General features: G+C 44.4%; 1 protein-coding gene across 3 annotated transcripts in view; it reads right to left on the reverse strand.

Moving 5' to 3' along the window:
- The window catches only part of MERTK (MER proto-oncogene, tyrosine kinase), an 83,016-nt gene that overhangs the window by 50,858 nt on the left and 5,923 nt on the right, over nucleotides 1-26,235 (reverse strand). For all 3 annotated transcript variants that reach the window (XM_061625526.1, XM_061625525.1, XM_061625528.1), the window contains exons 2-6: nucleotides 24,127-24,565; nucleotides 20,669-20,769; nucleotides 19,187-19,360; nucleotides 9,795-9,881; nucleotides 3,701-3,816 (exon numbers count right to left, since the gene is read on the reverse strand). In XM_061625526.1, coding sequence (XP_061481510.1) covers nucleotides 3,701-3,816; nucleotides 9,795-9,881; nucleotides 19,187-19,360; nucleotides 20,669-20,769; nucleotides 24,127-24,565 — 917 coding nt within the window. The remainder of the gene's footprint in view (nucleotides 1-3,700; nucleotides 3,817-9,794; nucleotides 9,882-19,186; nucleotides 19,361-20,668; nucleotides 20,770-24,126; nucleotides 24,566-26,235) is intronic.

Raw genomic sequence — 26,235 nt, forward strand, 5'->3', positions numbered from 1 at the left:
ATCCATGCTCTGGTAACCTCTAGATTGGACTACTGTAATGCACTCTACGTCGGGTTACCTTTGAAGACGGTTCGGAAACTTCAGCTGGTGCAGAATGCTGCGGCCAGAGTTCTTACTTCGACTAAAAAATCTGACCATATAACACCTGTCCTGGCCCAACTGCACTGGCTACCAATATGTTTCCGGGCCAGATTAAAAGTGTTGGTTCTTACCTATAAAGCCCTTAACGGCATCAGACAGCAATACCTGGTGGAACGCCTCTCCCGCTATGTACCTACCCGTTCGCTACGCTCGACGTCGAAGGCCCTTCTCCAGGTTCCAACTCATAGGGAGGCCCAGAGAGCAATAACTAGATCTAGGGCCTTCTCAGTGGTGGCCCCCGAATTATGGAACGCCCTCCCTGACGAGATATGCCTGGCGCCTTCTTTGTTATCTTTTCGGCGCCAGGTAAAGACCTACCTCTTTGCCCAGGCATTTTAATCTTAATTTTAATTTTAATTGTAATCTTATTTTAATCTTTGTCTTCACCTTGTTTTTAAAATGTTTTTATAGTTGTATTGTACCCACATTCACCTGTATTTTAATGTGGTTTTATTCTGTTGTACACCGCCCTGGGAGCTTGTCGCTAAAGGGCGGTCTAAAAGTACAATAAATAAATAAATAAAATAAAAATAGGAAGCTGCCTTATACCATTGGTCCATCCAGCTCAGTAATGTCTGCACTGACTAGCAGCAGCTGTCCAGGGTTTCAGGCAGGTTTCTCTTTCATTCCCACCTGGAGATGCCAGGAATCAAACCTGGGACCTTCCACACGCCAAGCAGTTGCTTTACCACTGAGCTACTACTATCTATAGCGCTATGCAAATATTCATTCCCGGTAGAAATGAATGCAAGGCCTGCTGCCCTTGACTTTCACATGTTCAGGGTTGTCCGTGTGCCCCACTTCATAGATAAGAGTTCTCCATTTGATGGGATGTAGAGGACAGTCCTCTTTTTGAAGGGCTGTCCAGACCAAGCCTGGTTTAAAGACAAGGAACCAAAAGAAGAACCGACCGGGAAGAAGAGTGGGATATAAATCTAATATATAAATAAGAAAGGAGGAGAGAAGTTGAAGTTGCCCATCAACAGTTAATATCTGGGCAACAGACCAAGCAGATGCACAGGTCACCTGCTCACCGTCTTCCCCACTATGTTGACATGATTTCTATTTCTATTGACGTTATAGCAAGTATTTCTAAATTTGCATCTATCCTCATATATTAGCATAAACAAGTTTTGTGCAAATTGGTCTCCTCTTTTTCCTCCTTTGGGGGGGGCACACACAAGTGGCCACCATATCAAGGTGTGATTCGCAAAGGAAGCCTATGCGCATAAACTGAGCGACTGCTGAGCGACTAACTGCCCTTGCCCTCTCCAGTAGCCACCATGCTATCAGGCTACCTGCTTCCACTCCAGCTGGTCATGATAAGAACTGTAATTTGAGAACTGCTGCCTGAGCGTGCTTTTTTCCTTGTTCTTACCTGTCCCTTTTCCCTCACGTGTCATGCATTTTACATTGTTAGCCTAACAGCAGTTATTTAACTTTTGTAAATTGTATTGTTTTATTGATGTATTTTATATTGTATTTTTATATTTGTGTTTTTTGTAAGCCGCCTTGAGGGCTTTTGGCCAAAAGATGGGGTATAAATAAATAAATAATAATAATATTATAATAATAAACACTCGAATGTGCTCAGGCTCCTCGTGCCCAATCCAGGCAGGAGCATCATCAGGCTCATGCTGAGGCCTACGTTCCGGTAGCAGGCCTTCCTCCAGCCCCAGCAGCCTCCTGGTCCTGCTCATTCCCCTCCTTGCTGTTGCTGCCTGTTCAACCCATCCTCTCCAGAGCTCAGAGAGGTACAAGCAGCAGCTGTTTCCGTGCACCTTGTCCTCTCCCTCTCTGGAATGTGGTGCCAACTGGGCACAGAGTGAGAGGCAAGCAGGTGAGCGATGGCAATGCCAGCAAGGAGAAGTTGGGGTCACTCAGGGACGGGGAGCTCATTGAGAACAGCTTACTCAAGACCTTCCCAAACCAGCAACGATACAATCCTAGTCCATGCTTCTTCCAAGGCACGGATCACACACAGGGAGCCCACACACGTTTGGGTGTACGCACACAGACACCTGCTCAAATGACACCTTGAGCATGTGGAGGCTAAAAGTCAGACTAGCAGGTGCAACCTTAATTATCCCCACCATGCGCTACCGGGACTGAATGTTTGCGCAGAGCTCAAGTGTCAGTCTCTGAGAGTAATCACAAAAGAGAGACATTGCCTATGGCTGTCCTAGGTATGGAACTCTTTTGCACTGAAAATTCTCCCCTCTCCTTACCTGAGCAACTTTTTATTCATTTATTTAACACAATGTATATACCACTTGAATACAAAGACCTCTAAGCGATTAAAAAAAAAAAGTGTTGCATGATCTGTTTGGTTTGGCCCTCTATGCTCAGGGTTAGGTGTGCAAAGGGTAGGGGACTTGTTTGGCTAGGACCTTTTCTTCTTGTTAAGCACATTATGCCGTAAAGATGGGGAAGGTGATGTATGTAAACAAACACAGAACAGCTGTGCTGCAGTTTCACCTGGATGACTGGCCAGTCAACACCAGACAGGCTTCCCATTTAATCTCTTGGACACAGACCCTCAAGGAGTCCACATCAGACTGCTTGTATTTTGCACTCTGAACTCATATAATTGACAGCAACCACTTTGGTCTCTGTAGCTAGGATGACTCGCTATCAGTTGGTCTCATCGATGGGACTTTTGTCTAGAAATGACACCCAGAATTCTCTTTAAGAAAAATTGAAAGTGTCAAGCATGCATACGACTCCTGGCTATGAGGAAAGAGGTTCTCTCTTGACCTTTGCACTGAGCCGCCTCTGCTTCCTGGTGCACTGCCATGACTTCTCTTTCCACCCAGGATCTGCTTTCTTTTTCTTTAGATAAGCCATGCTTGCAAGAACCCAGGACAAAAGGGGGCAGGGAGCTTACTATTAATTTAACTTATTTCATTCATCACTTTAAAACGAAGGGGGAGGGTCTCAAACAGACTTGCAACAAACTAAAAATGCAAAAATATGATAAAATAACCCAAAACAGTAATGCTAACAGCATTAATTCACCATGAATCAATTAACATGCAAAATAGCCTTCCCCATCCAACCCAATTATGCACAAACCCCAAAAGATCAATCCACATCAAGGTCCAAATGCCTAAGAGAAAAATGGATCTGTCTCATGCCTGAAAGCAGACAATGTTGGCACCATGTAGGCCTCCTGCAAAGAGCATTCCAGAGCCGAGGGTCTACCACTGAAAAGGCCCTGTCTCTTGCTGCCGCCCTCCAAGCTTCTCTCAAAGGAGGTATATGGAGAAGGGCCTCTGATGACAATTGCAGGGTCCAGGTACATTTCCCTTCTGCTTAACTGTTATCCTGAGCTGTTATCCTGAGCACCTTCCTGTGAATAAGCCCCATGGAACTTAACAGGACTTACTTCCAAGTAGATTTGTAAGTCGCTTGGAGACCTTCGGGTAACAAGCGACTAACAAGTCTAATAAGTAACGAAACAATAGATCTGTATAGGGCTGCACGGGATATACCCTATGAACCATCAGGTAAAAGCACAACGCAAATGTAAAATATTAAAATTATTTCAAAGGCGTACCTGAACACTGCAGCAACTCAAAGGTGAATAGCCATCAAAACCTGGGACCCAAGATACTGCTATTGTGTGAGCTGTTCTGTTCTGAATGTGCACCTCAAGAGGTGGAGATGGGATCCCTGCATGAGAAACAGCAACATCATCATCAGCAGTGGCTGTATATGACAAAAAGTGCAAACTGAAAGGCCATTTTGACACAATGTGAAACCATCAGGCTTGCCGGATTTTATGGGGGGAAAAGAGATAAGCACAGAATAACTGAGAGACATAAATAAATACTACCAAGTCATTAGCTTGCCAAACAAATTGCATATGGACATCCCTAAGGTGGATGTTTCTCAGCCTGATGACTAGGCCTGCCTTGCCCAACTAGTGGGCCACCAGATGTTGTTGGACCACAACTCCTATCAGCCTCAGCCAGCATTGCCAATGGTCAGGAAAGATGGCAATTGTGGTCCAACAACATCTGGTGGCCCACTAGTTGGGAAAGGCTGGCCTAGGCAGTAGTGCAATCTTATATACATGTCTACTCAGAAGTAAGTCCCACTGTGTTCAATTGGGTTTATATTCTGGATTGCAGCCCAAATGAGTTTTGTTTACTTTTGCCCCTTTCTTCTTTCAAGATGCTCAAGGTGGCTTATGTGGTTCCCCCCCCCCACACACACCACCCTTTTATCCTCACAACACACCTGTGAGGTAGGGTGGTCTGAAAGTCAGCAGCTGGCCCAAGATTAAGCTTTTCAGGGATTTGAACCCAGTGGTGCTTTCACACATGGGGCTAATAGAGCTAGTTTAACGGAATAATAAGGTAGCACTTCATTCCGGATTTCAAAAATCCCTTTCACACTGCAGTACCTGTTATACCGGCATTTTGCGCAACAGTCTTTCACACAGGTCTTCACCTACCGGTTTGAGGCCTGTTCTTTCGGTGCGTGGGGGGGGTTTGAAGGAGGCGCGATCGCGATCAGCTGAGAGGCGGGCCACCACAGCAGCAGAGGCCCTGGTTAAGCAGCAGCAGCATAGGCTGCTCTCCAGGAGCAGCTGGGATCAGCTAGGAGGCGCCGCGCTGGCAGTTGGTAAGGGCGGGAATGCACTGCATGCTGGGATGGCTGTCACGTGAGCAGCAGCAGCAGCTCAAAACTCCCGCAATCTTCCAGGTTCCCAGCCTGCTATTGGAATTTTCCCGGAATTTATTGCAGAATTTAGCGCAAAACTTCCACTACATTCCACCAGAATTCTGGAGCTACCCGTTATGTCGTGTGAAAGCTCAAATTTTATGCGCAAATTAACAGTAAATAAATCGTCAGAATAACGGAATAAAATGCAGTGTGAAAGCACCCCAGATCTCCTAAGTCTAAATCCAGCACTCTAGCTCAAGTGTGGGAAATCTGTGGTCCTTTGGAAATTGTTGGACTCCACCAGCCTTAGCCAGCAGAGCCAATGGTCAGATATGTTGGGAGTTGTAGTCCAACAACATCTGGAGAGCCACAGGTTCCCCATCTCTGATTTAGCTGCTTCACCATGTGCTACAAAGCTTAGTTAGGAAAAATGGGTGAAGCTCACATTGCTGTCACAGGGTCGAGTGTGAGCTCTGCAGCACCCTGACCAGGGCCGGTTCTAAAGGGCAGCCAGGTTGGGCACTGGCCCGAGGGCCCCAGAACTACAGGGGCCCCTGAAGGGCCCACCACTCCCCTTCCGCGATCCAACCCCCACGCCCCCCACTTACCTGTCAGCCGGCTTTTTAGCATTGCCCTTAATGAAGATGGCGGCCGCAGCTTCCCTAAGGTACTGAAGCCTCTGCCGCCATCTTAGTTGATGGCAGATATGTACGCGCATAGCATGCATGTGTGCCATCAACAAAGATGGCAGTGGAGGCTTCATTCCCCTTAGGGAAACTGCGGCCGCCATCTTCATTAAGGGCAATGGTAAAGACTAGACAGGTAGGGGGGTTGTGGGGGGGCGCATACGCACATGTGCACACACACCGACCGGGGGCCCAGGGCAAGCTGATGCCCAAGGGCCCCTGCATGCCTGTAGCCAGCCCTGACCCTGACCACCACCTAGGGCTCTGGCGTTTGCTTTAAACTTTCCTCTTGTGTTGTGTTAGAGAAACCTCCAATGAATAACTTCAAATATGTAACCATTTGAAGGTCTCTTCTGTATGAGTGTACCAGGCAGAGCAATGAAGGAACACCGTGGGAGACACACACACACATTTTGCTCCTGGCCAGCCATTTATACATTGTCACAGTCTGATTTTCATGAATATGAGTCATGCAGTTTTTTTTTTAATTTGCCGTTACTTCCCTGAGCAGCCTAGAAACCCAAGTTAATTTTAGAAAAATAAAAAAAGTTTTATCCGAGCCGAAAATCACTCTCTCTCTCAAACAAACACAGAAAGATTTTATTATTATTATTATTATTATTATTATTATTATTACTGGTTTGGTACTAAAAGTGCAACCAGTTTGTCATCTATTGAGGGATTGCCTACCTTTTCAGACCTGTGGGCACATTTGGAGTTTTGAGAGAGTGCCGTGAGCCACACACCCCTGGTTGCTCCTCTCCCTCCTCCCCTGAGCCACCACCACTCTGACAAGAAGAAAAGGTGTGCACATGTCTGCACGTGCAAATCCGCACATGCACACTATATTTGTTTTTCCAATTAAGTATGGGTGAAAGTTGGATCCAGTAGAATTAAAACAGATTTGCATGATTTTGGACAGGGTTCCCCACCCAAAAAAATCAAATTAAAGTTTACATTGGTAGATGCCACAGTAAAAAACACATATTCTGTGCTTGCTAGCCAGGGCTGTGGAGTCGGAGTCGTGGAGTCAGAGTCGGAGTCGGGAGCAATTTTGGGTGGAGTCGGAGTCGGGAGCAATTTTGGGTGGAGTTGGAGTTGGTAGAAATGTACTGACTCCGACTTCCAAATAAATTTTGATTGACAAGAAGCAATTTTAGGTGGAGTCGGAGTTGGAGTCGGAGTCGGACAGTAGAAAAATAGAGGAGTCGGAGTTGAAGGTTTGGTGTACCGACTCCACAGCCCTGTTGCTAGCACCACAAAAACAAGGATTCAAGGCACATGTCCTCATGATTTTAAAGAGGATGGCAACAACAACAAATCACAGAACACATCTTCGGACACTTTATCTCCATGGTAGTGCTGAAGAGCACTGGACCAGTAATTTTGTTTGATTCAGTCAGTGGAGACTGATGGGCTCTCTGATGTGGCAGTGGAGAGGAAATGGGAAAAATGATACACAATTTCAAGAGGATCTGCTTTACTAGATCCAAAGTTTCTGAGGGTGTGCATATGTGTCTGTCTTCCTTCCTTCCTTCCTTCCTTCCTTCCTTCCTTCCTTCTCTCTCTCTTTCTCTCAACTCCTGTGCAGGGTGATCAAATGCAAATGAGGATGGGGCTCCTGCACCTTTAATAATTGTGTAGCAGAGGAAATTTCAGCAGGTGGAGCATGCAGAATAAGCAACACCTGCTGAAATTCCTTCTTTGAAACAACCATTAAAGGTGTATCTGGCCTAATCCTATAGTGCCCCCTTTTCTCCTCCTGCCCTCCCCAGTCTTTCAGGTTTCCTTCTCCCCCAATCCCTGCCTTCCACACTGCTCCCCTTTCTCCTCTCCCGGCATTCAGCTGTCTACTAGGCATGATGGCTATGCTCTACCTCCATAGTCAGAGGCAGTATGTTTCTGAATACCAGTTGCTAGAAACTTCAAGAGGGAGAAGTGCTCTTGCACTCAGGTCCTGCTTGTGGGCTTCCCATGGGCATCTGGATGCTGGACTAGATGGGTCATTGGCTGGAACCAGCAGGCGTTTCTTATGTTCTTTTTTCCTAGCTACTTAGATGCCAACCTGAGCCATGAAAAGCAGACAGAGCTGAAGGAGGAAATGTGAAAGACTGTCGCTTTTCCAGCTTCCTCCTTCAGCTCTATATACTTTCTCAAGGGGAGGGAAAGGGTAATATCCTCACCAGCTCATGAAGAAAAGGGCAGTCGAGTAGAAGGGATATGAGAGGCTTCACAGGTGGCAGGGGAAGCCTTCAAGAGTGCCATTGTGCCCATGAGCACCACTTTGGTGATCCCTAGCTTCAGATGAATGATTTTTGGTAGCTTTACAAATCCTATCACGTCTACTCAAAGTCACTCCTGCTGAATTCAGTAGGACTTTCTCTAAGTGTGTAAGATTTTAGCCTTTTCTAACTTCTTAAGGTGCTTGAAGGTTATTGGTGCTGAACAGCTATGGAGGGGAATTGGCAAGAAATGATGGAAAAAACTATTAGCAATTACAGGGTTATGAACTACTTATGGAATACATTGCAATACTCATAGCAAAGCAGAGTTAAATATGATCTCTGCACAGGACAAGTAACAATTTGCCTTATTTAGAAGTAAATTGTGTTCTTTTTGAGTCCTAAATCTAGGAAGATCCCTGGAGAGCAAAACGAAGGACAGGAAAGGGGATTTTTATTTTTGCTTTAGGCTGCTGCCGAATAGAGTACCTTAACAAACTTGATCATACACCCCATGATCTGAAGACAGGCTTTCTCATTACATAAAGCAATAGCCCCCTACATGGTGTTACAACTAGGAAAGGGAGGATCCCTTTCCATCTTAGACCCCTGCCCATCTTAGACTGGGGTCAGTTATGACAGATTAAATACTGTGAACATCAAAATCAATCAATTTAACATCCAGCCCCATTCCAAATCAGCAGGGCCCATCATGCTCCCAATGACATCTCTGAGAGCACAACAGGGCACTAGAGGTTCTTCCAAATGTATCAAGAGCAAGAGTAGCAGGAATAATTGGACCTTAAGCTGCTGCCTGGACATGGCTGCAAGGATGCACAATGTCCAGGACAAGGAGTCAGATTCCCCTTCGTCAAGTGATAGAAGCAAAGACTCAGGACCTGAAGGGGCCGAGCATGCACAGCCAGCAGGAGCCCAGGACGGCACAACACATATAGTACTGCTATCTTCTGACTCCAAAGACTCCACTGCAGAAGACTCAGGAGGACCTGAGGGTCCCCTACTTTGTTGCAGTGCCAGATTACCCAAACAGGACCATAGTGCATGTGTTTTCTTGCATGTAATCCTCAGCTTGAAGCCGAATGGTTCCCATGAGCCCTCCCCAGTGCTCTCTTGCCTTTGAGCATTTTGGGGAAGGAGGAGCTGGGGCTGACATTCATGACTGGCCTGGATTACAGATGCAGCTGAGTCTGTGGTCAAATCCTAAACTAATCCAGGAACATCCAGCACTAGCAAGATAGATCTCATGGCCAGGTCAGAAGAGGCAAGGCATCTGGGATGGAGGGACTGGATGGGAAAGCTTCTGTCTCAGATTATGACTCCAGGAAGAGAGTGGTCAGAGGCAAATGCTTCAGGACCCCAGACAAACCACAGGGAAAAAGACTTGTTCCAATGACAGCTTAGTCTCTACTGAGCCCTTTTATTTATACTTCCTGGAACTGACTAGGTCTCTGAGGCTCCCTGCCCTGCTGATGAACGCAAAGCCTTAAAGGGGCAGCCCCCTGACCTGGAGAACTAGGCTCAAGAACTGCAGTCTCAGGTGTCTCAGGCTTGGACAGTCCCTGATCACTGGGCTCCGTGGGGTCTGTGTCTGGATAGCTTCTCATTTATTTATTTTATTTTCTTCTAAGCATTACTGAGGGTGGCCAAATAGGGCCAAACTCCTGTAGCTTTAATAGTAGAAAACGGAATTTCAGCAGGTAGTTAACTATTAAAGGTGCAGGAGCCTTAGTCTATTTTCCATCTGGTCACTGCTGGAAGTTGGGGTCATCATCAAAGGGAATCAGATCCACAAAATCCACTCTGGATCTGTTTTCAGCCTCCACCCCATTGCTAGTAACAATTATTGTTCAGTATCCATACTTTAATATGCAGATGAAATGCTATGCCTTGGTCCCACTGAGACATGAACAGCACTCCGTTGTACTGATCCTGGAGCAACTGCAGCTGAGCAAGATGGAATCAGCCAAGAATTGCAGGCTGTTCTTCCCAAAATTTATACAAGCAACACTTTAGCTACAGTGATAAACATAATGTCATACTTAAGGCTGACCTTTTATATTGATTCGGGCTTCGGTTGACGTTGCTACTCCCTTCACGTTATGAGCTTCACAGTGGAAAATGGCAGCTTCATTAAGACCTGCAGCCCAATTAAAACAAAGTATACAAATTAAATTTGACACAAACTGAGCACATGAACATGTTGAAGACAGAAAAGCCATGGAATCCACTTCTCCCCGAACTTGGCTTCCTTTTTGAAGACAAGACCACAAAAAGAAACAAAGTTCCCGAGTGTTGTTTGACAGTTTGGATAAAACGTCTCAAGTACAGCACTTCACTGACCACAAGGGAGATTCTTTGTGGGAAAGACTGGCTCCTTTTCTTTTCTTTTCTTTAAAAAATTACTTTCCTTTGCCAAGGAAGCGATTGAATGCTTTGATAGAACTATTTTAAAACCTGCCAGTGCCATATACTGTAGCTCTGGCCAAGCAGCCAACAAAGCCACAAAATGGAGGGGGAAAAATGTTTAACAAACCAGCAGCAAATGGGAGATACCCGACTGAAGAGGATTCATGCTGGCTCAGTTGCTTCTCCAGCAGCCTTCCCCAACCTGGTGACCTCCAGATATTTCAGCCAGTGTGCATGCAGGTAGGCGCTGTGGTCCAAAACATCTGGAGGGCACCAGGCTGAGGAAGGCTGCGCTAAGCTTTGAAATCAGCAGTAGTGTAGTGGCAGATTCAGAAGTGCAGGGTCTCTTCCTGGTAGTCACAGCTATGCCCCCTCACAGCCACACCCCCTTTTCCACTTTCCCTCGTCTCCTTTGCTCTCCAAGTCCACACTCCGCTGCAACAGATGTCCCTAGGAGCCAATCAGCATGGAATGGAGGTTGTGTATTAGCTACTGTGAAGAGTCATCTCTGTGGCTGACTCACTGCCTTTCACTCCGATTGGTTCCCATCAGCATGAAAGGAAAAGGACTCTTCTCACTCAGTGACTAACATGCTCCCTTTCATGCTGATTGCCTTGTACATAGGAACCTGGCTAGGATGCTGCTTCCTCAAAAGTAAAGAGGCTATGATCCCCAGTGACCCCACACAACTACATCCCTGGAAATCAGTGGTGGGAAATTGCAGTGGGGGGTGTTTCAGCAAATTATCCTTGGCTTTGTATGAGAACTGCAAAGTTAAGCACATCCCTATTTTCACCTGAGAAATATTGAAGGTTACACATGCTCTGCTGCAAGAATGGCAAACCTGTGGCCCTCCAGTTGTTGCTGTATTGCAACTCCCATCAGCCCCCGCCAGGATGGGCAATGGTTAGGGGTAAAGGGAACTGAAGTCCAACAACATCTGGAGGGCTGCAGGCTCCCCAGCCCTGCTCAAGTCCTCAAACAGAAATTCAGGAACAGGGTGCAAAAATCCAGATGCCAAGGAGCTGCTGGTGCCAATGTAGCCCCCATGAATGGGTTGGTTTAGCCTAATGGGGTAGAGGTTCAGCTCTCTTCTATCCAACATTGTTATATTTGTATTGTGATTGCAGGGCAATGTCTTTCAAACTGCAAATTTAAAGTTTGCCATTTCCTATAGTTGTCCTGTCAATTTGGGACTTAAACTGGTTGCAAAGGAGCAACTCAGAAATATCCTGCATCTTGGTGGATTAAAAAAAGGTTTGGACAGGCTGTTTACAAAGTTTGCAAGCAAGAATTGGCAGATTTTCTGCTTGAACTCAGAAGGATATACTATAACATTGTTCATGAGTTAAACCAGTAAGTTTTAACATCTATATGAAGCCCTTGGGAGCGGTCATCGGGAGATTTGGAGAGAGGTGTCAGCAGTACGCTGACGATACGCAGCTCTATTTCTCTGTAACATCTGAATCAGGAGAGGCTGTGCAAGCCCTGGACCAGTGCCTGGACTCGGTGGTGGGCTGGATGAGGGCCAATAACCCAATAAATGGGGGCACTGTGGATTGGTGGTTCCAGAGTTTGGTTAATTGGTCAGTTGCCTGTTTTGGATGGGGTCGTACTCCCTCTGAAAGAGCAGGTTCATAGTCCGTGGGTGCTCCTGGATCCATCTTTGTCACTAGAGGCCCAAGTGACCTCAGTGGCTAGGAGTGCCTTTTACCAGCTTTGGCTGATAAGACAGCTCTGGCTGTTTCTGGACCAGGATACCCTGACCACTGTTGTCCACACACTGGTAACCTCCAGCCTGGATTACTGTAATGCACTCTATGTGGGACTACCCTTGAGGTTGGTCCGGAAGCTGCAGCTGGTGCAAAATGCAGTAGTAGAACTGCTCACTGAGGCAGGGTATCACTAACATTTCACCCCGCTACTGAAAGAATTGCACTGGCTGCCCGTTAGCTACCGGGCTAAGTTCAAGGTGCTGGTTTTGGTGTACAAATCCCTACACAGCTTGGGGCCAGGATATATATTCAGTCAATCACTGTACTCTGCAGCAGAGCTTGGAAAAGTTACTTTTTTGAACTACAACTCCCATCAGCCCTAGGCAACATGGCCACTGGATTAGGCTGATGGGAGCTGTAGTTCAAAAAAGTAACTTTTCCAAGCTCTGCTCTGCAGGTGAGGGCCTCTTGCAGATACCATCTTATTAGGAGGTCAATTCTGCACAACATAGGAAGCAGACCTTTAGTGTAGTGGCCACTACCCTGTGGAACTCCCTCCCTTTAAATATTAGACAGATTTAAAGCTTTTAAAAAATGTTTTAAAGGTGTTTTATTTTCATAATGTGTTTTTATTATGCTTTGGAGTGTTTTAGTGTTTTTGTTTATCACCTTGGACTCTTACTGGGAGGAATGGCAGGATATAAATTTAATAAATAATACCAACAACAACTTAGGCATTTAGCTTTTTGTGGCCAATATTGCTTATTATAGTTTACAGTTCGACTTAAAAAAAGTCTTCACTTTTAACTATATATTATTGTATTTATACACTGCCTTTCTACCAAGGCACACAAGGCAGTTGAGAACGCAAAGTATTAGAATAAACAAAAATATTCTCAGGCAGCTTCAGGAGCTGATAGTGTGAACTCCATGGCTTGAGCTCCCAGAGGACCCACAAAGACAGAGGTTACACCAGACATTAGGAACTTGTGGCCCTCCAGATCTTCTTAGGACTGCAACCGCCATCTTCCCTGACCATTGGCCATGCTGGCTGAGGCTGATGGGAGTTGGAGTCCAACAATATTTGGAAGGCTGCAGGTTCCCCATTCTTGAGTTACATCCAAAAAACCTGGCCTGGTGATTAAGTTTCATGAAGAGAGCATGAAGGAGGTTTTTCCCTCCGCCCGTGTGTGCTGCTGTTTGCAGGATTTGGCCCCTGCCTTATTTTACAGTCCTTTGGAAGCTGAGATTTCTTCCTCTCATTTTATTTCTGCATCTACACTCCATCTAACCCCCGAGAGAATAAGGGGATTTTCAACAGCAGTTCTGGATTACTGCTTTGGCCAAACCAAGTCCCAGAGCCTCCACAGACAAGCATTCTTCATAATTCTTTCTGACGGCTTTCTTTGTTTTGACTTCTTCCTTCTTGGATCTTTTATTCTTTACTCCACAACCAGATACCCCCTAGATCAGCCTTTCCCAACCAGTGTGCCTCCAGATGTTGTTGGACCACAACTCCCATCAGCCTCAGCCAGCATTGCCAATGGTCAGGAAAGATGGGAATTGTGGTCCAACAACGTCTGGAGGCCCACTAGTTGGGAAAGGCTGCCCTAGATGTTGCTGAACTACACCTCCCATCATGCCTGACCACTCCAGCTGGAGCTGATGGGAGTTGGAGTCCAACAACACCAGGTCACCAGGATGGGGAAAGGTGTTTATTCTTTTTTATCTCATATTTTCAGTTTTCATTTAGTATTTATACCCCACTTTTCCCTCCGAAAAGGAAGCCCAAAGTGGCCGAAAATAAAAGTGCAAAGCAATCCATACAACAATATCAAAATTACAATCAATACAGATTAATATGATGAGTAAAACAGGTCAATACCATACCAAATTCATAATGACAAAGAAAACTAATACATATTAAACAGTTGCAATAGCGTTGTTGTTATGTGCCTTCTAGTCAATTACGACTTATGGCGACCCAATGAATCAGCGACCTCCAATAGCATCTGTTATAAATCATAACATATGGTCAATATTTTTCTAATAAAAGGTCACATTTAACCAACAGCATAGCATAATAATAAATGCAACAATCCCAGAACAGAAACAGAACAATGTATTGTCAGCAGGGTGCTTGACAGTGCAATCCTACACGTCTTCTCAGAATTTTAAGACCTATTTTAGGTTAATTGTGTATAGCGGGCTGGAGAACTGAGGCCCTCCAGATGTTGCTGGACTACATCTCCCATCAACCCTTTGGCATTGGCCGTGTTGGCTGGGTCTGATGGGAGCTGGAGTTCAACAACATCAGGGGGATAACAGATTGCCGCCTGAAGGAGGTAAGGACTGTATGCTTAGATAGATCAGACCCATTGAAATCAATGGACTTTAGTCATAACTGAAACCCACTGATTTCAATAGGTCTACCCAGACTATGACTTAGTCGGCTATGACCGCAAATTCTTAGCTTCTTAAAAGAAGGTGCTCATTGTAAACAAGTGAAAGTTTCTGAACGAAAAATTACTGTTCTTATTTCTGACACCAACCATTCAAAGACACTAAGACAGCAATCCCTGTAAACTACGTATAGGGAACCTATGGTCCTCCAGATGTTGTTGGATTCCCATCAGCCTCAGCCAGCATGGACAGTGGTCAGGGTTGATAAGCATTGTAGTCCAGCAACAGCTGGGCAGCCACTGGTTTCCCATCCCTGCTAAACACACTTATCTGAGAACAAATCCATTGTTTGGGGACTTACTTCTGAGTAGACATTCTTAGGATTGCATTGTAAGGCTAAAATCCTATTTATAATTACTTGGATGTAAGTGTTATTTAATATAGCAGGACTTGCTTCCAAGTATATATGCACAGAACTGTGCTGAAAAATGTTTTGTTTTAGACACTGGGGCTGGTACACAGGGCAACAGAAGCTTTTGTTACTTTAATAAGGAAATCACTGCTTGTCTGTGCATTTATTAATTTTACTTTATGCAGTGCCTATAGTGGCCAGATGGAAAAGAGGACACTCCTGTACCTTTAATAGTTGTGTAGAAGAGGGAATTTCAGCAGGTAGCCAGCTAAAAAAGGTGTAGGAGTCATATCCTCTTTTCCATCTGCTCACCCTAGCTCCACCTAACATGAAAGGCTCTGGCTTTGGACAGAGATAAGATTCCTTTCTTGAGAAACAACAAAAGCAAAAGCAAAACAGGCAACTAGACATTTTCTTTTATGGTGCTCAAGTAAACAAGAACAACTTGTCCTTAGCAGAGAGAATGTGATCCACCCAGAACTCATGTTGCCCTCCCTTTTTTATAAGTCGGGCATTATTCTATTCAAGCACCACTGAAATTAATGCAAGCTGAACAGCAACAAGGCTTGGTGGAACTGGCCCTGTGGCTTCACTTCTTGTGGGTATATGTGGCTGAGGGGGTGGAAAGAGCTATTTCTAGATTGCTGGGGTGACTAAAGTTTTTTAAAGGCAACTTCCTTTTTATGAAAAAGGAAAGAAAAAAAGTTGCAGACCTTAAACAGCAGGAGTTTAAGGCCTGCAACTTTCCCCCCACAAAATCATGGGGTGGTATTCAACTAAAATGTTGTGCTAGTGCAAGGGTTCACACTAGTACAACAGGTTCCCCCTCTCCCCCCTTGCACCCTCCCCAAATCTGCTCTGGAGGGTTGGGAAAAACTCCAGAACAGATTTAGGGAGTGTGGGGGGGAGCAGAGCGAGAGATCATTCAATTGCACAAGAAGAAATCTTTGCACTGACAAAAAGTTCTGCTTAGATCGACATTGACTACAACCCATTATCTGTATCTCTCAAAAATGAGGGATAACTTAGCAGAACTTTCCTCCTCCTTCAGGTTGAATAATGTAAAGATTAAGGTTACTCTCAGAATCAAGTATCAAAAGTTAAATAATTTGATGCTACCTTAAATTTTGAACATAACAACTCCGTGTTAAGAAAATATTAAGCTGCTTGATACCAGGTCAGACTATTTGCCCATTTTGTCCAGTCCAGTCTACCCTGACTAGCAGCGGTCTCTGGGGTCTCTGACAGAGAGAAGAGTCTGTCTCCCAGCCCTCCCACCTAACCCTTTTAAGTGGAGCTGCGAGGGGTTGAACCAGGGACCTTCTGCATGCAAGGCATGTGCTCTACCACTGAGCTATGGTCCCTCCTGAGTGCTGGTGTGCTTGCCTTGGCAATATGGAGATGCGTTTCCTATTCTGAGATGCTGTGCAGCATGGACAGTAGGGTGGCCAGATGCAAATAAGGAGAGGGCTCCTGTACCTTTAATAGTTTGGTTGAAGATGGGATTTCAGTGGATGTAGCATGCACAACCACCAACACATGCTGCTGAAATTCCCTCTTTAAGACAACTGTTAGCAGGCGTAGGAGCCCTGTTCTTGGCCCCATCTGCACTATACATCTAAAGCAGTATTGTGCCACTTTAAAGAGTCACGGCTTCCCCCAAAGAATCCCAAGAAGTGTAGGTTGTGAATGGTGCCGAGAGCCGTTAGGAGACCCCTATTCCCCTCAAAGAGCAACAATTTCCAGAGTTCCCTTGATTCTATAAACCAACCATTGTTGGGATCTTTAAGGGCATCCAGTCCAGTGGTTGCCAAACCTTTTCTCCCCATGGACCACTTGAAAATTGCTGAGCGTCTTGGCAAACCACTGAATGATTTTTTTTTGCCTGCAGTAGCAATTGTAATTTGCTTCATGATAGACGCTGATGGGTTTTTAAATTGTAGTTTATTGCTTCTTTTATTTCTTATATTGAATTGTGTTACAATTGAATTCTAACGTCCTTGCTGAGAAACTCCTAAAACATTTCTGAAGAACCTCAAGATTTTTCCAGCATGCAGTTTGCAAGCCATTGGGCTTAAAGTCAAGCAAGATAAGCAATGAATGGCCAGGGAAAAAAATGCAAAAATTCATTCAGATCAGCAGAAAATAAACTTCTAAAGAAAACACTGCAAGCTAAACTGAGGCAACCGCCTGGTTAACTAGAGGTCATAGTCTCTCTCCTCTCCCGTCCGTGAAGTTCTTAAATCTTCCAAATAATTTCACTAAGAACATTAGCCAGGCAGTATTAAAAAAAAAAAGGAAATGCCTACCACATTCTGTAATACTGAAACAATTTTCTCAAAAGGCTTTTGGTTAAAACCAGATAAGCCACTTTGAAGGACCACACCCATTAAAACAATCCCTCAAACCAAGGAATTTGTGTAGCTATCTCAAACTAAAGTCCCATATTTGTTTCAGCAGCAGATTTCTGGAACAGCCATCTCCAAACCTACTACCTTCCAGCTCCCAGGAGCCCCCAGCCAACATGGCCAACAGTCAGGGATGATCTGTGTTATAGTACAAAACATATGGATGACATTGGGTTGCAGAAGGATGCTCTGGAACCATGACTGTGGAAGGCATAAGGTGGTTCTAGATGCAAACAAGGAGAGGGCTCCTGTCCCTTTAACAGTTGTATAGAAGAGGAGGTTTCAGCAGGTGGTGCATGCACAATAAGCAGCCCCTACTGAAATCCCCCCGCTTCAACACAATTATTAAAGGTGCAGGAGCTCTCTCCTCATTTGCATTTGGTCATTCAAAGTACGCTGTATCTATAATATATTCAGTCTTAGTCACTGCAAACTCAGTTTTTGGTGGTCTGCGTCTTTGTTCAGTCTTAGATCAGCTTCTAGGAATCACTTCAGACACTGCATTTTTAGCAGATACAAGTTGCAAACTAGCACAGTGCACCTGTTAAGGCCCACATCATATGCAAACTTAGGAAGCGTGGTTGGCGCAGTCCCATCGCATTGTATGGTTACATAAATCACACCAGTAATGCCTGCTCCATTATTACTAGTAGTAGTCAATAATAATATATTTAAATGTATTTCTTCTTTTAGCCTTCCCCAAACTGGTACCCTTCAGATGGTTTGGATTTGGACTACAATTTCCAACAATGACCATGCTGGCTAGGGCTGATGCGTAGTCCAAAACAATCTGGATGGATTACTGGATTTATATCCCACCTTTCAACTTTAAAAGCCATCAAGATGACTTACAAGCAGATTCATTTGAAGCAAAAGAAATTTATTTATTTATTTATTAGATTTGTTAGACACCCATCTGGCAGAGGTTAATCTGCCACTCTAGGCGACGTACAACAACATACAATACAATCCATGTAAAAACAATTCAAAAAGCAAACAGTATAAAATTTAAAAACTGAATAAACCCCCACGGAACTACCCTCTGCCACCCTAACCCCCTTCCCAAGCCTGGTTAAAGAGCCAGGTTTTCAAGGCCCAACGAAAGCATAACAAGGAAGGGGCCTGACGGAGGTCAGTTGGCAAAGAATTCCAAAGTGAGGGAGCCACTACTGAAAAAGCTCTGGACCGTGTCCTCCCCAATCTCGCTGCTTTTGTTGGGGGAAATAGAGGAAGTTGTCTCACACCAGATCAGTACATCTGCCCACCTAGCCAGCAATGTCTATTCTGAAAGGCAGCAGCTCGCCAGGGTGACGGTTGAGAAGGGTCTTTGCCATCACCTACTTCCTCATCCTTTTAATCTGACACACCAGGGCAGTAGCATAGTGGCAAATTCAGAAGTGCAGGGTCCGTTCATGACAGTCACACCATGCCCCCATCACAGTCACACCCCCTTTTCCACTTTCCCTTGTCTCCCTTGCTCTCCCTGTCATCTTGTGAGTTCATACTCCATTACATCAGACATCCCTAGGAGCCAATCAGCATGAAAGGGGAGACCTTAAGTTAGCTACTGAGAAGAGTCTTCTCTGTGGCTGACTCACCTCCTTTCATTCTAATTGGCTCCAATCAGCATGAAAGGACAAGGACTAATATGCTCCCTTTTCATGCTGATTGGCTTATACCCTGATCCTGAAAAAGTAACAGGTCTACGACCCCCCACAACCCCAGATGACTACACTCCTGCACCAGGGACAGACTCTGAGGCCTTCTGCATGCAAAGCATGTGCTCTACCACTGGGACTGTGCCCCCTCCCATAAAGCCACAGACAACAGCACCGTAAAAGCATGAACACAGGAAACTGTAGCAATAAATAATAACACAGCAGCTTAGACCAAATAAAATATAATCACTGCATCATCAGTTTTTCTTATTGTAAGATGGGCCAAGCTAGCAGCTCAGATGACTCAGGATTCAATTATCTGATAACAAGATATTTGGACAGAGAGCTCAGAAAATGTTAACACACTCCTATTTCACAGCAAAATGGTAAATCGTTCTCATACACTCAAATACATTTGCCTTGAAAACCATGTGACTCACCTGGCACGACCAAGACAGATGGAGAAATGTCAGGTTTCTTAGTAATCTGACTGCTGTTCCAATACCAGCAAATCTCAATGGGCTCAGGGGGCCCCACAGCATGGCATGTGAGATTGAATGGCTTGTTTCGGGTAACGTTCAGCTCCTGGGGCTGCTTAATGAAGTACGGCAGCCCTGCCATTCAACAGAAGGGAAAGAACAGACTTAAATGACAAAGAGACTCTCAGGGACTAAAGCAACAACAAGTAAAACCGAAGAGCAATTTATAGTAATATAGTATCAGCTCTAAGCCTTTTTTACAAGCAAAAGCAATTATATAATCTGCTGGAGCACCAGGGTAATTGGTTGGCTTTTCTTGCTCTGGCAAGGGAATGAGGTGATAATGAGGCTTTAGGCTAGATATTTCTTTCCTTTTCTTTCATGGGGTTTGTAGTTCACAATAGCAGTTCTTTGCAAGTTAGCTGTTAAGTAGGAATACAAAAACTGACAAAAGATTTTTGGATAAAAGATGCAGAAATACAAGGTAGCCCCATCGGACTTTAACTCTGTACAGTATGAAAGTAAAAAAGAAAAAACATTCATAATTTGCCTGGTCTCACAGCGTCAAATGTATGTCACATGGACACTCTATAAACCTTTCATATGCAAAAACTGAGTGGGGATCTTAGCAGTTCCACAAAAGTTCATATTGCACAGGAACTCTTGCTAAACTCCTCTTGTCCCACTGAAAATCTGACTTCCTCTATCCCTGACCATTGACCATGCTAGCTGGAGCTGATGGGAGTTGGGAGTCCAGTGACATCTGGACAGCCACAGGTTCCCTATCCCTGGTCTAAACAGAGGGATTCCTTGACAGCTGACAAGTATGGGGGAATTGCCTAGAAAGCATGGGTCTACCTCTGACAGCACAATTCTATGCATGTCTACTCAGAAGGAAGTCCCAGTGAATTCAATGGGGCTTATTCCCAGGTGAGTGGGCATAGGGAAAGTGGGAAGCCAGGAGTCAATATTTACTGAGCTGTCCTGCAGTTGAAACAAGGATGTTGGCTCTGCCCACTATTCTGGGAGCTGATAGATTAAATATATACATCTGCCTTTCTGAGTATAACATGGGTTGTAACAAACAATGCACAAGTGGAAGGCAATTCATGCAACATATATTTTTTCCCATCTTCCCCCCCCCCCCCGCGTCTCCCTGTATTTCCAAAAAAGCTGCTCCAGGGGGTCGGGGAGATCTAATGATCTTTGTAGGCTACATCATGTGGGGTTGCAGAAAGAAGGGGAGGGAACTTCCTGAAAACGGAATCTTCCACCAGATTTTTCTTTCAGTAATTTCCCAAATTGGTTCTGTGTTTAATTCATTTTCTCTCTCTCCAGTTCTCCTGGAACAGTCACTTTCATATTTGCTGTGCAAAATCTCCCAAGCCAACTATTCATCCGCAGGCTCATGTTATGAAGTAATTCTTCCAAGTCTAAGCTTACCTTCCAACAAAACCAGAATAGGATCTGACACTACTTCATCGCTGTTGACTTTCAGTTTGCAGGTGTAGGACCCATTATCAGAGCGCTGGACATTGCGTATACTGCATGTGGACAGGAGAAAAAGACTTAAATTTTTGTATGTTATTAAAATATTTATATGTCACCTTTTATATGCAGTAAGAAGGCACTGCCCAAAACAAAAGAAAAAAATGCAGTTCCAAATAGAATGGCCAATAAGTTAAAAAGAAATTAATTGGTGGTATTAGTATTCACTTATATACTGCTTAATGCCAAGATCACTTCTAAGTGGTTTACTAACATAAAAAGCAATTACACATCATTGTTACAATACAGAATAATTAAAAATACACAATAAAATGTATGTGTAAATATTATTATTATTAATAATAATAATATAACAACAACAATAATAAAATTATTCCATTAAATTATAAATGCCCATGATTAAAAAATACAGTAAAACAATCCCATTAAAACAGCAGAGCAATTAAAACAGCAGACTCGGATAAAGAGATGAAGGGGATGCCTGTGTAGAACAAGTGCATCTTCAAAAGCTGGCAAAATGCCACTAAAGATGAGACCTCTTGTATTTCAGCAGGGACTGCATTCCACAACACTGGTGCCACCTGTAAAAAAGCCTGTCTCCGCATCATTACAAGCATCATTGCAATCATCAGGGCATGGTAAGACTAACCGGGTTCCATTTTGTTGACCTTAACACCCTTACTGGGCAATTAGTGGTCAACAAAGACATCAGAAAATAAATGGGTTTTAGCAAGTGCCAAAATTGTAACAATGTAGACATTTACTGCAATTCAGAAGCAAGGAAGTTCCATAGAGAGGGTGCCACTTCTGAAAAGGCTCTTCCCCTAGTCACTCCTAAGCAAGCCTCTGTCTGTTTAGTCTATGAGTTAACCAAGAAACTACAACTTCCAGCACATACTAAAATAATATTACAGTATTTTATGACTGGTAAGAAAAAAATATACTATGGACACTATTATTATTATTTATATTTATATTTATATCCTGCCTTTCCTCCTAGCAGGAGCCCAGGGCAGCAAATAAAAACACTAAAAACTCTAAAACATCTTTAAAAATACTTGAAGATGTTTTGCTTTAATATATTTTAAAGTATTTATTTATTTTATTTTATTTAAAATATTTCTATCCCGCCCTTCTATCCTATAATAGGGCACTCAGGGCGGTTTACAAAAATAAAATCAAACATGTAAATAAAATTATAAACAGTAAAATCACAAAAACATTAAAATAAATTAAAATATATAAAATACTACACACACACACACACACACATATACATATATATAGGGATTGGTACTAAATTTTACAAAGGTAAAATTTAAAGTAGAAGGCATGAAATCAGTGTCAGGGTTTACCTTCAGTCCCTCCCAAAGGCTCTCCGGAACAAGATCGTTTTCAGAAGTCTCCGGAAAACCAACAGGGAGGGAGCAGAGCGAATATCTTGGGGTAGAGTATTCCAAATCTTGGGGGCCACAGCTGAAAAGCTCTCTCCCGTGTGCCTGTCAATCTAACATCTTTCACTCCAGGCACGCAGAGGAGACCAGAGGCAGCTGATCTTAAATCCCGGGCAGGTACATATGGGCGTAAGCGGTCCCTCAGGTACATTGGTCCAAGGCCGTTTAGGGCTTTAAAGGTGAGAACCAGCACTTTGAATTGGGCCTGGAAGCAAATTGGGAGCCAGTGGAGTCAATAAAGCACAGGGGTGATATGCTCCCTGCACTGTGCTCCAGTTAACATTCTGGCTGCTGCATTTTGAACCAACTGCAATTTCCGAACCGTTTTCAAAGGCACTTAGAGTGCGTTACAGTAATCAAGCCTCGATGATACCAATGCATGTGCCACTGTGGCCAAGTCAACTGCCTCCAGGAACGGACGCAGCTGATAGACCAGTTTGAGTTGGCCAAAAGCACTCCTGGCTACCGCAGCCACCTGATGTTCAAGCAGCAGGGCAGGATCCAGGAGGACTCCCAAACTGTAGACCTGCTCCTTCAAAGGGAGTACAACCCCATCCAGAACAGGTTGCAACCCCGTCCTTGATGCAGTTTTCCCTTGACCAGCAGTACTTCTGTCTTGTCTGAATTAAGTTTCAGTTTGTTAGCTCACATCCTACAAGTTAGCCCACAAGTATGTTTTAAGATGTTTTAGAGCTTTTAGTGTTTTTGTTTGCTTTTGTTTTCAGCACATCTTTTAAAAAAACTTTAAAAAACATCTTAAAATGCAATTCTAGCACAGGCGCAGACTGGGATAAGGTCTCTACTTGAAAGGATTGTTGAAAGAGGAAGGTCTTCAGTAGGCACTGAAAAGATAACAGAGATGGCGCCTGTCTAATATTTAAGGGGAGGGAATTATGAGGGGTAAGTGCCACTATGATGGGAGCTTTATGAATACATATAAAAACAAAGACCTGGGGATAATCTTGCTCTTTATCAGCATTCTCTGTGTGCTCCCAACAGGGCCGGTTCTAAAGGGCGGCCAGGTGGGGCACTTGCCCGAGGGCCCCTGGAGCTACAGGGGGCCCCTCAGCTGCCCCTTCTGCGATCCGTGCCCCCCCCATGCCCCCCCACCTACCTGTCTGTCTTTTACCATTGCCCTTAACGAAGATGGCGGCCGTGGTTTCCCTAAGATACTGAAGCCCCTGCCACCATCTTAGTTGATGGCACAGATGCGTGTGTGCAGCATGCACACATGCCATCAACAAAGATGGCGGAGGAGGCGTCATCCGCTTAGGGAAACTGCAGCCGTCATCTTCGTCAAGGGCAATGGTAAAAGACAGGAGACAGGTAGGTGGGGGGGGCATGGTGGGCCATTTGTGTGTGTGCGTGTGTGCATGTGTGCGTGCGCATGCACACGCCGGGGCCCAGGGCAAGCTGATGCCCAGGGGCCCTGTCATGCCTGGAACCGGCCCTGGCTCCCAAGCACCTTTTGAACCAACTGGGTGATGGTTGCAGGTAGTACCTGGGTACAGGGGAGCAGGTAGGGATTGTGTGCAAGACGTAAAGGGCAGGAGGTAAGAGTGCACCTGATCTCAGTCCTCAAACCTCAAGATGTACCTGCACCAAGCCTGCTTGTAAGTCTTCTAAGCACATTTCTATATGTCATTTTAAAATGCAATAAATGCATAGTTGTTATTCAATTGTTCAATGGCATCTTTTAGCAAGAGAGTGCTTTTGTGTTCTGGGAACTCACCTCAGGGACAAGCAGTACCATTTCCCGCATTATATGAGAAGGAAAATGCAGGTCAGTCATGATTCCTGGTTGTTGCTTCTTTGTGACTTTTGCAATGGTCCTAAAACTTGTGAGACTTTTGGATTCTAACTAATGCCTTTTCATACATTCTTAACATTAAACAGCTGTTAACAGGACAACTTTAAAACTGCATATAAGTTATTTACCTGAATGTAGATGTCATAGTAGTTACATCGTCGTCTTCTAATTGAAAATACTGGCTATATATCCTGTCCGATTCAAGAAGCTCCTTCCCATTTTTCCACAAAAAAATAAGTGCTGAGTCAGGGCTGATTAGTGATTTAGGAACACGGATTGAGCAATTAAATCTTACAACCGTATGTTCGGTAATTACTATACGTCCTACGGTAGGATTAAACTTAATTGACCGAAGAGGGTGAGCAGCATAACCTTCGGTAGGGGTGAGCTTATTAGCTTTCACAGTACTGGAATTCACAATATATGTTGGTGCATAGACTGTGGAAGTATTGTTTATCTTGACCAGCAAGGAACGGGGTAATCGGTGTACACTATTTGAAGATGAATTGGATACCCTGGGTGCCAACAAGTTAAGTCTCTTTGCTTCTTGTTTCTTTTGAATAAGATCTGCAAATGAAGACAGAGAGTTTTATCAAGTTTTTTTGTTCCAACATTCTCAACATTGTTATGCCTTTTATGAATTTTCCATTACTTTCAGCATCTTGCCTTAATCTACACTGGGCCACTGAATACAGGACTTTGGATGGTTTGAGGTCAATGCACTCAGAATCGCAGTGGATGCTGGTCTGTTAGGGTGAATGGGGTGAATAGATATTTGTGTAATCTATTTGGTGATTTCCTGCTAATTCCTATACAAATGAAACTGTTAAAAGTTATGCTCTGGGGCCAGACCTGGTCTCTGGGCCACCAATTACAGCCATTTCTTCTCAAGGGAAACAAAATTGTGGCTTGCAGTGTGTACATGGTGCACACACGAGTACCAAATTAGTATGTGCTATATTCAGCAAAACTGAAATGCCACATGCCTGAATATGCTTAATAATTAACTACAATTTTGTTTGAACTTTGTCTGTGAATACTTATCCTGATTGCTCAGGCCTACTCAAGGATTTGCAACCCAGACTGCCCAAGTTTAAAGGACAAAACACACCCTTGATGCCATCACATGTGAATCGTGTACTTGCAATAAAAATAAAAGCAGGCCGTGCAAGAACAAGCCAAGCAACTCTCAAATAGCAAAAGATGTACAAAGGAATAATTGCAGGTTTGGAGACATCAGCACCATTTCTAGCATAGGCAAACCAAAGAGAGTGATCACTGTGTAGTTCAGTTTTATACAACACATAATTAAAGTCTGGAATTCGCTCACATAAGAGGCAGTGATGGCCACCAACTTGGATGGCTTTAAAAGAAGATTAGACAAATTCATACAGGATAAGGCTTTTCAATGGCTACTAACCCTGATGGCTACTTTCTACCTCCACTGTCAGAGACAGTATGCCTGTGAGTGCCAGTGGCTGGCAATCACAAGTGGGGAGAGTGCTGTTGCGCACAGGTCCTGTGTGTGGGCTTCCCATAGGCACCTAGTTGGTCACTATGAGAACAGGATGCAGGTCTAGATGGATCACTGGCTTGATCCAACAGGATCTTCTTATGCTTATTGTGGGGAACTTCTGGCACACGGGCCTGATTAGGCTCCACGACCCTCCCCGTTTGGCCCATAAGACTGTTTTGGCCGAGCCATGCCCACTTGCCCTGCACCTGATGTTATATACGACATAAGGTCTGAGGCAGCTAAAGATGTGGCTAGGCTGAAAGGGGGTTTCCAGGGGGCTGTGATATCAGGTGACAGACAGTTGGGCAGTCTTGCCCACCTGCCAAACTTATTTATTGATTTATTACATTTGTACCCCACCTTTCTTCCCAGGAGCTCAAGCTGGTGTACATGGTTTTCTGCTCCCCATTCTATCCTCACAACAACCCTGTGAGGTAGGTTAGGCTGAGAGACAGTGACTGGCCCAAGGTCACCCAGTGAACTTCATGGCTAAGTAGGGATTCAGATTCAGGTCTCTCGGGTCATAGTGCAGCACTCTAACCATTATACCACACTGGCTCTGGGCCATTTGCAAAATATAAGCAAAGGCTCCTTCTAAGCTACTATAACACATTTTAATATATAACATTGTTATTCAAGTGGTGGGTCAGGACCCACCACCAGCCCATGGTCTGATCTAAGGTGGGGCATGAAGGTGGTTTTCCCAGGGTGAGGCTCATCC

The sequence above is a fragment of the Rhineura floridana genome, chromosome 4 (genome assembly GCF_030035675.1).
Source record: "Rhineura floridana isolate rRhiFlo1 chromosome 4, rRhiFlo1.hap2, whole genome shotgun sequence".
Lineage (NCBI taxonomy): Eukaryota > Metazoa > Chordata > Lepidosauria > Squamata > Rhineuridae > Rhineura > Rhineura floridana.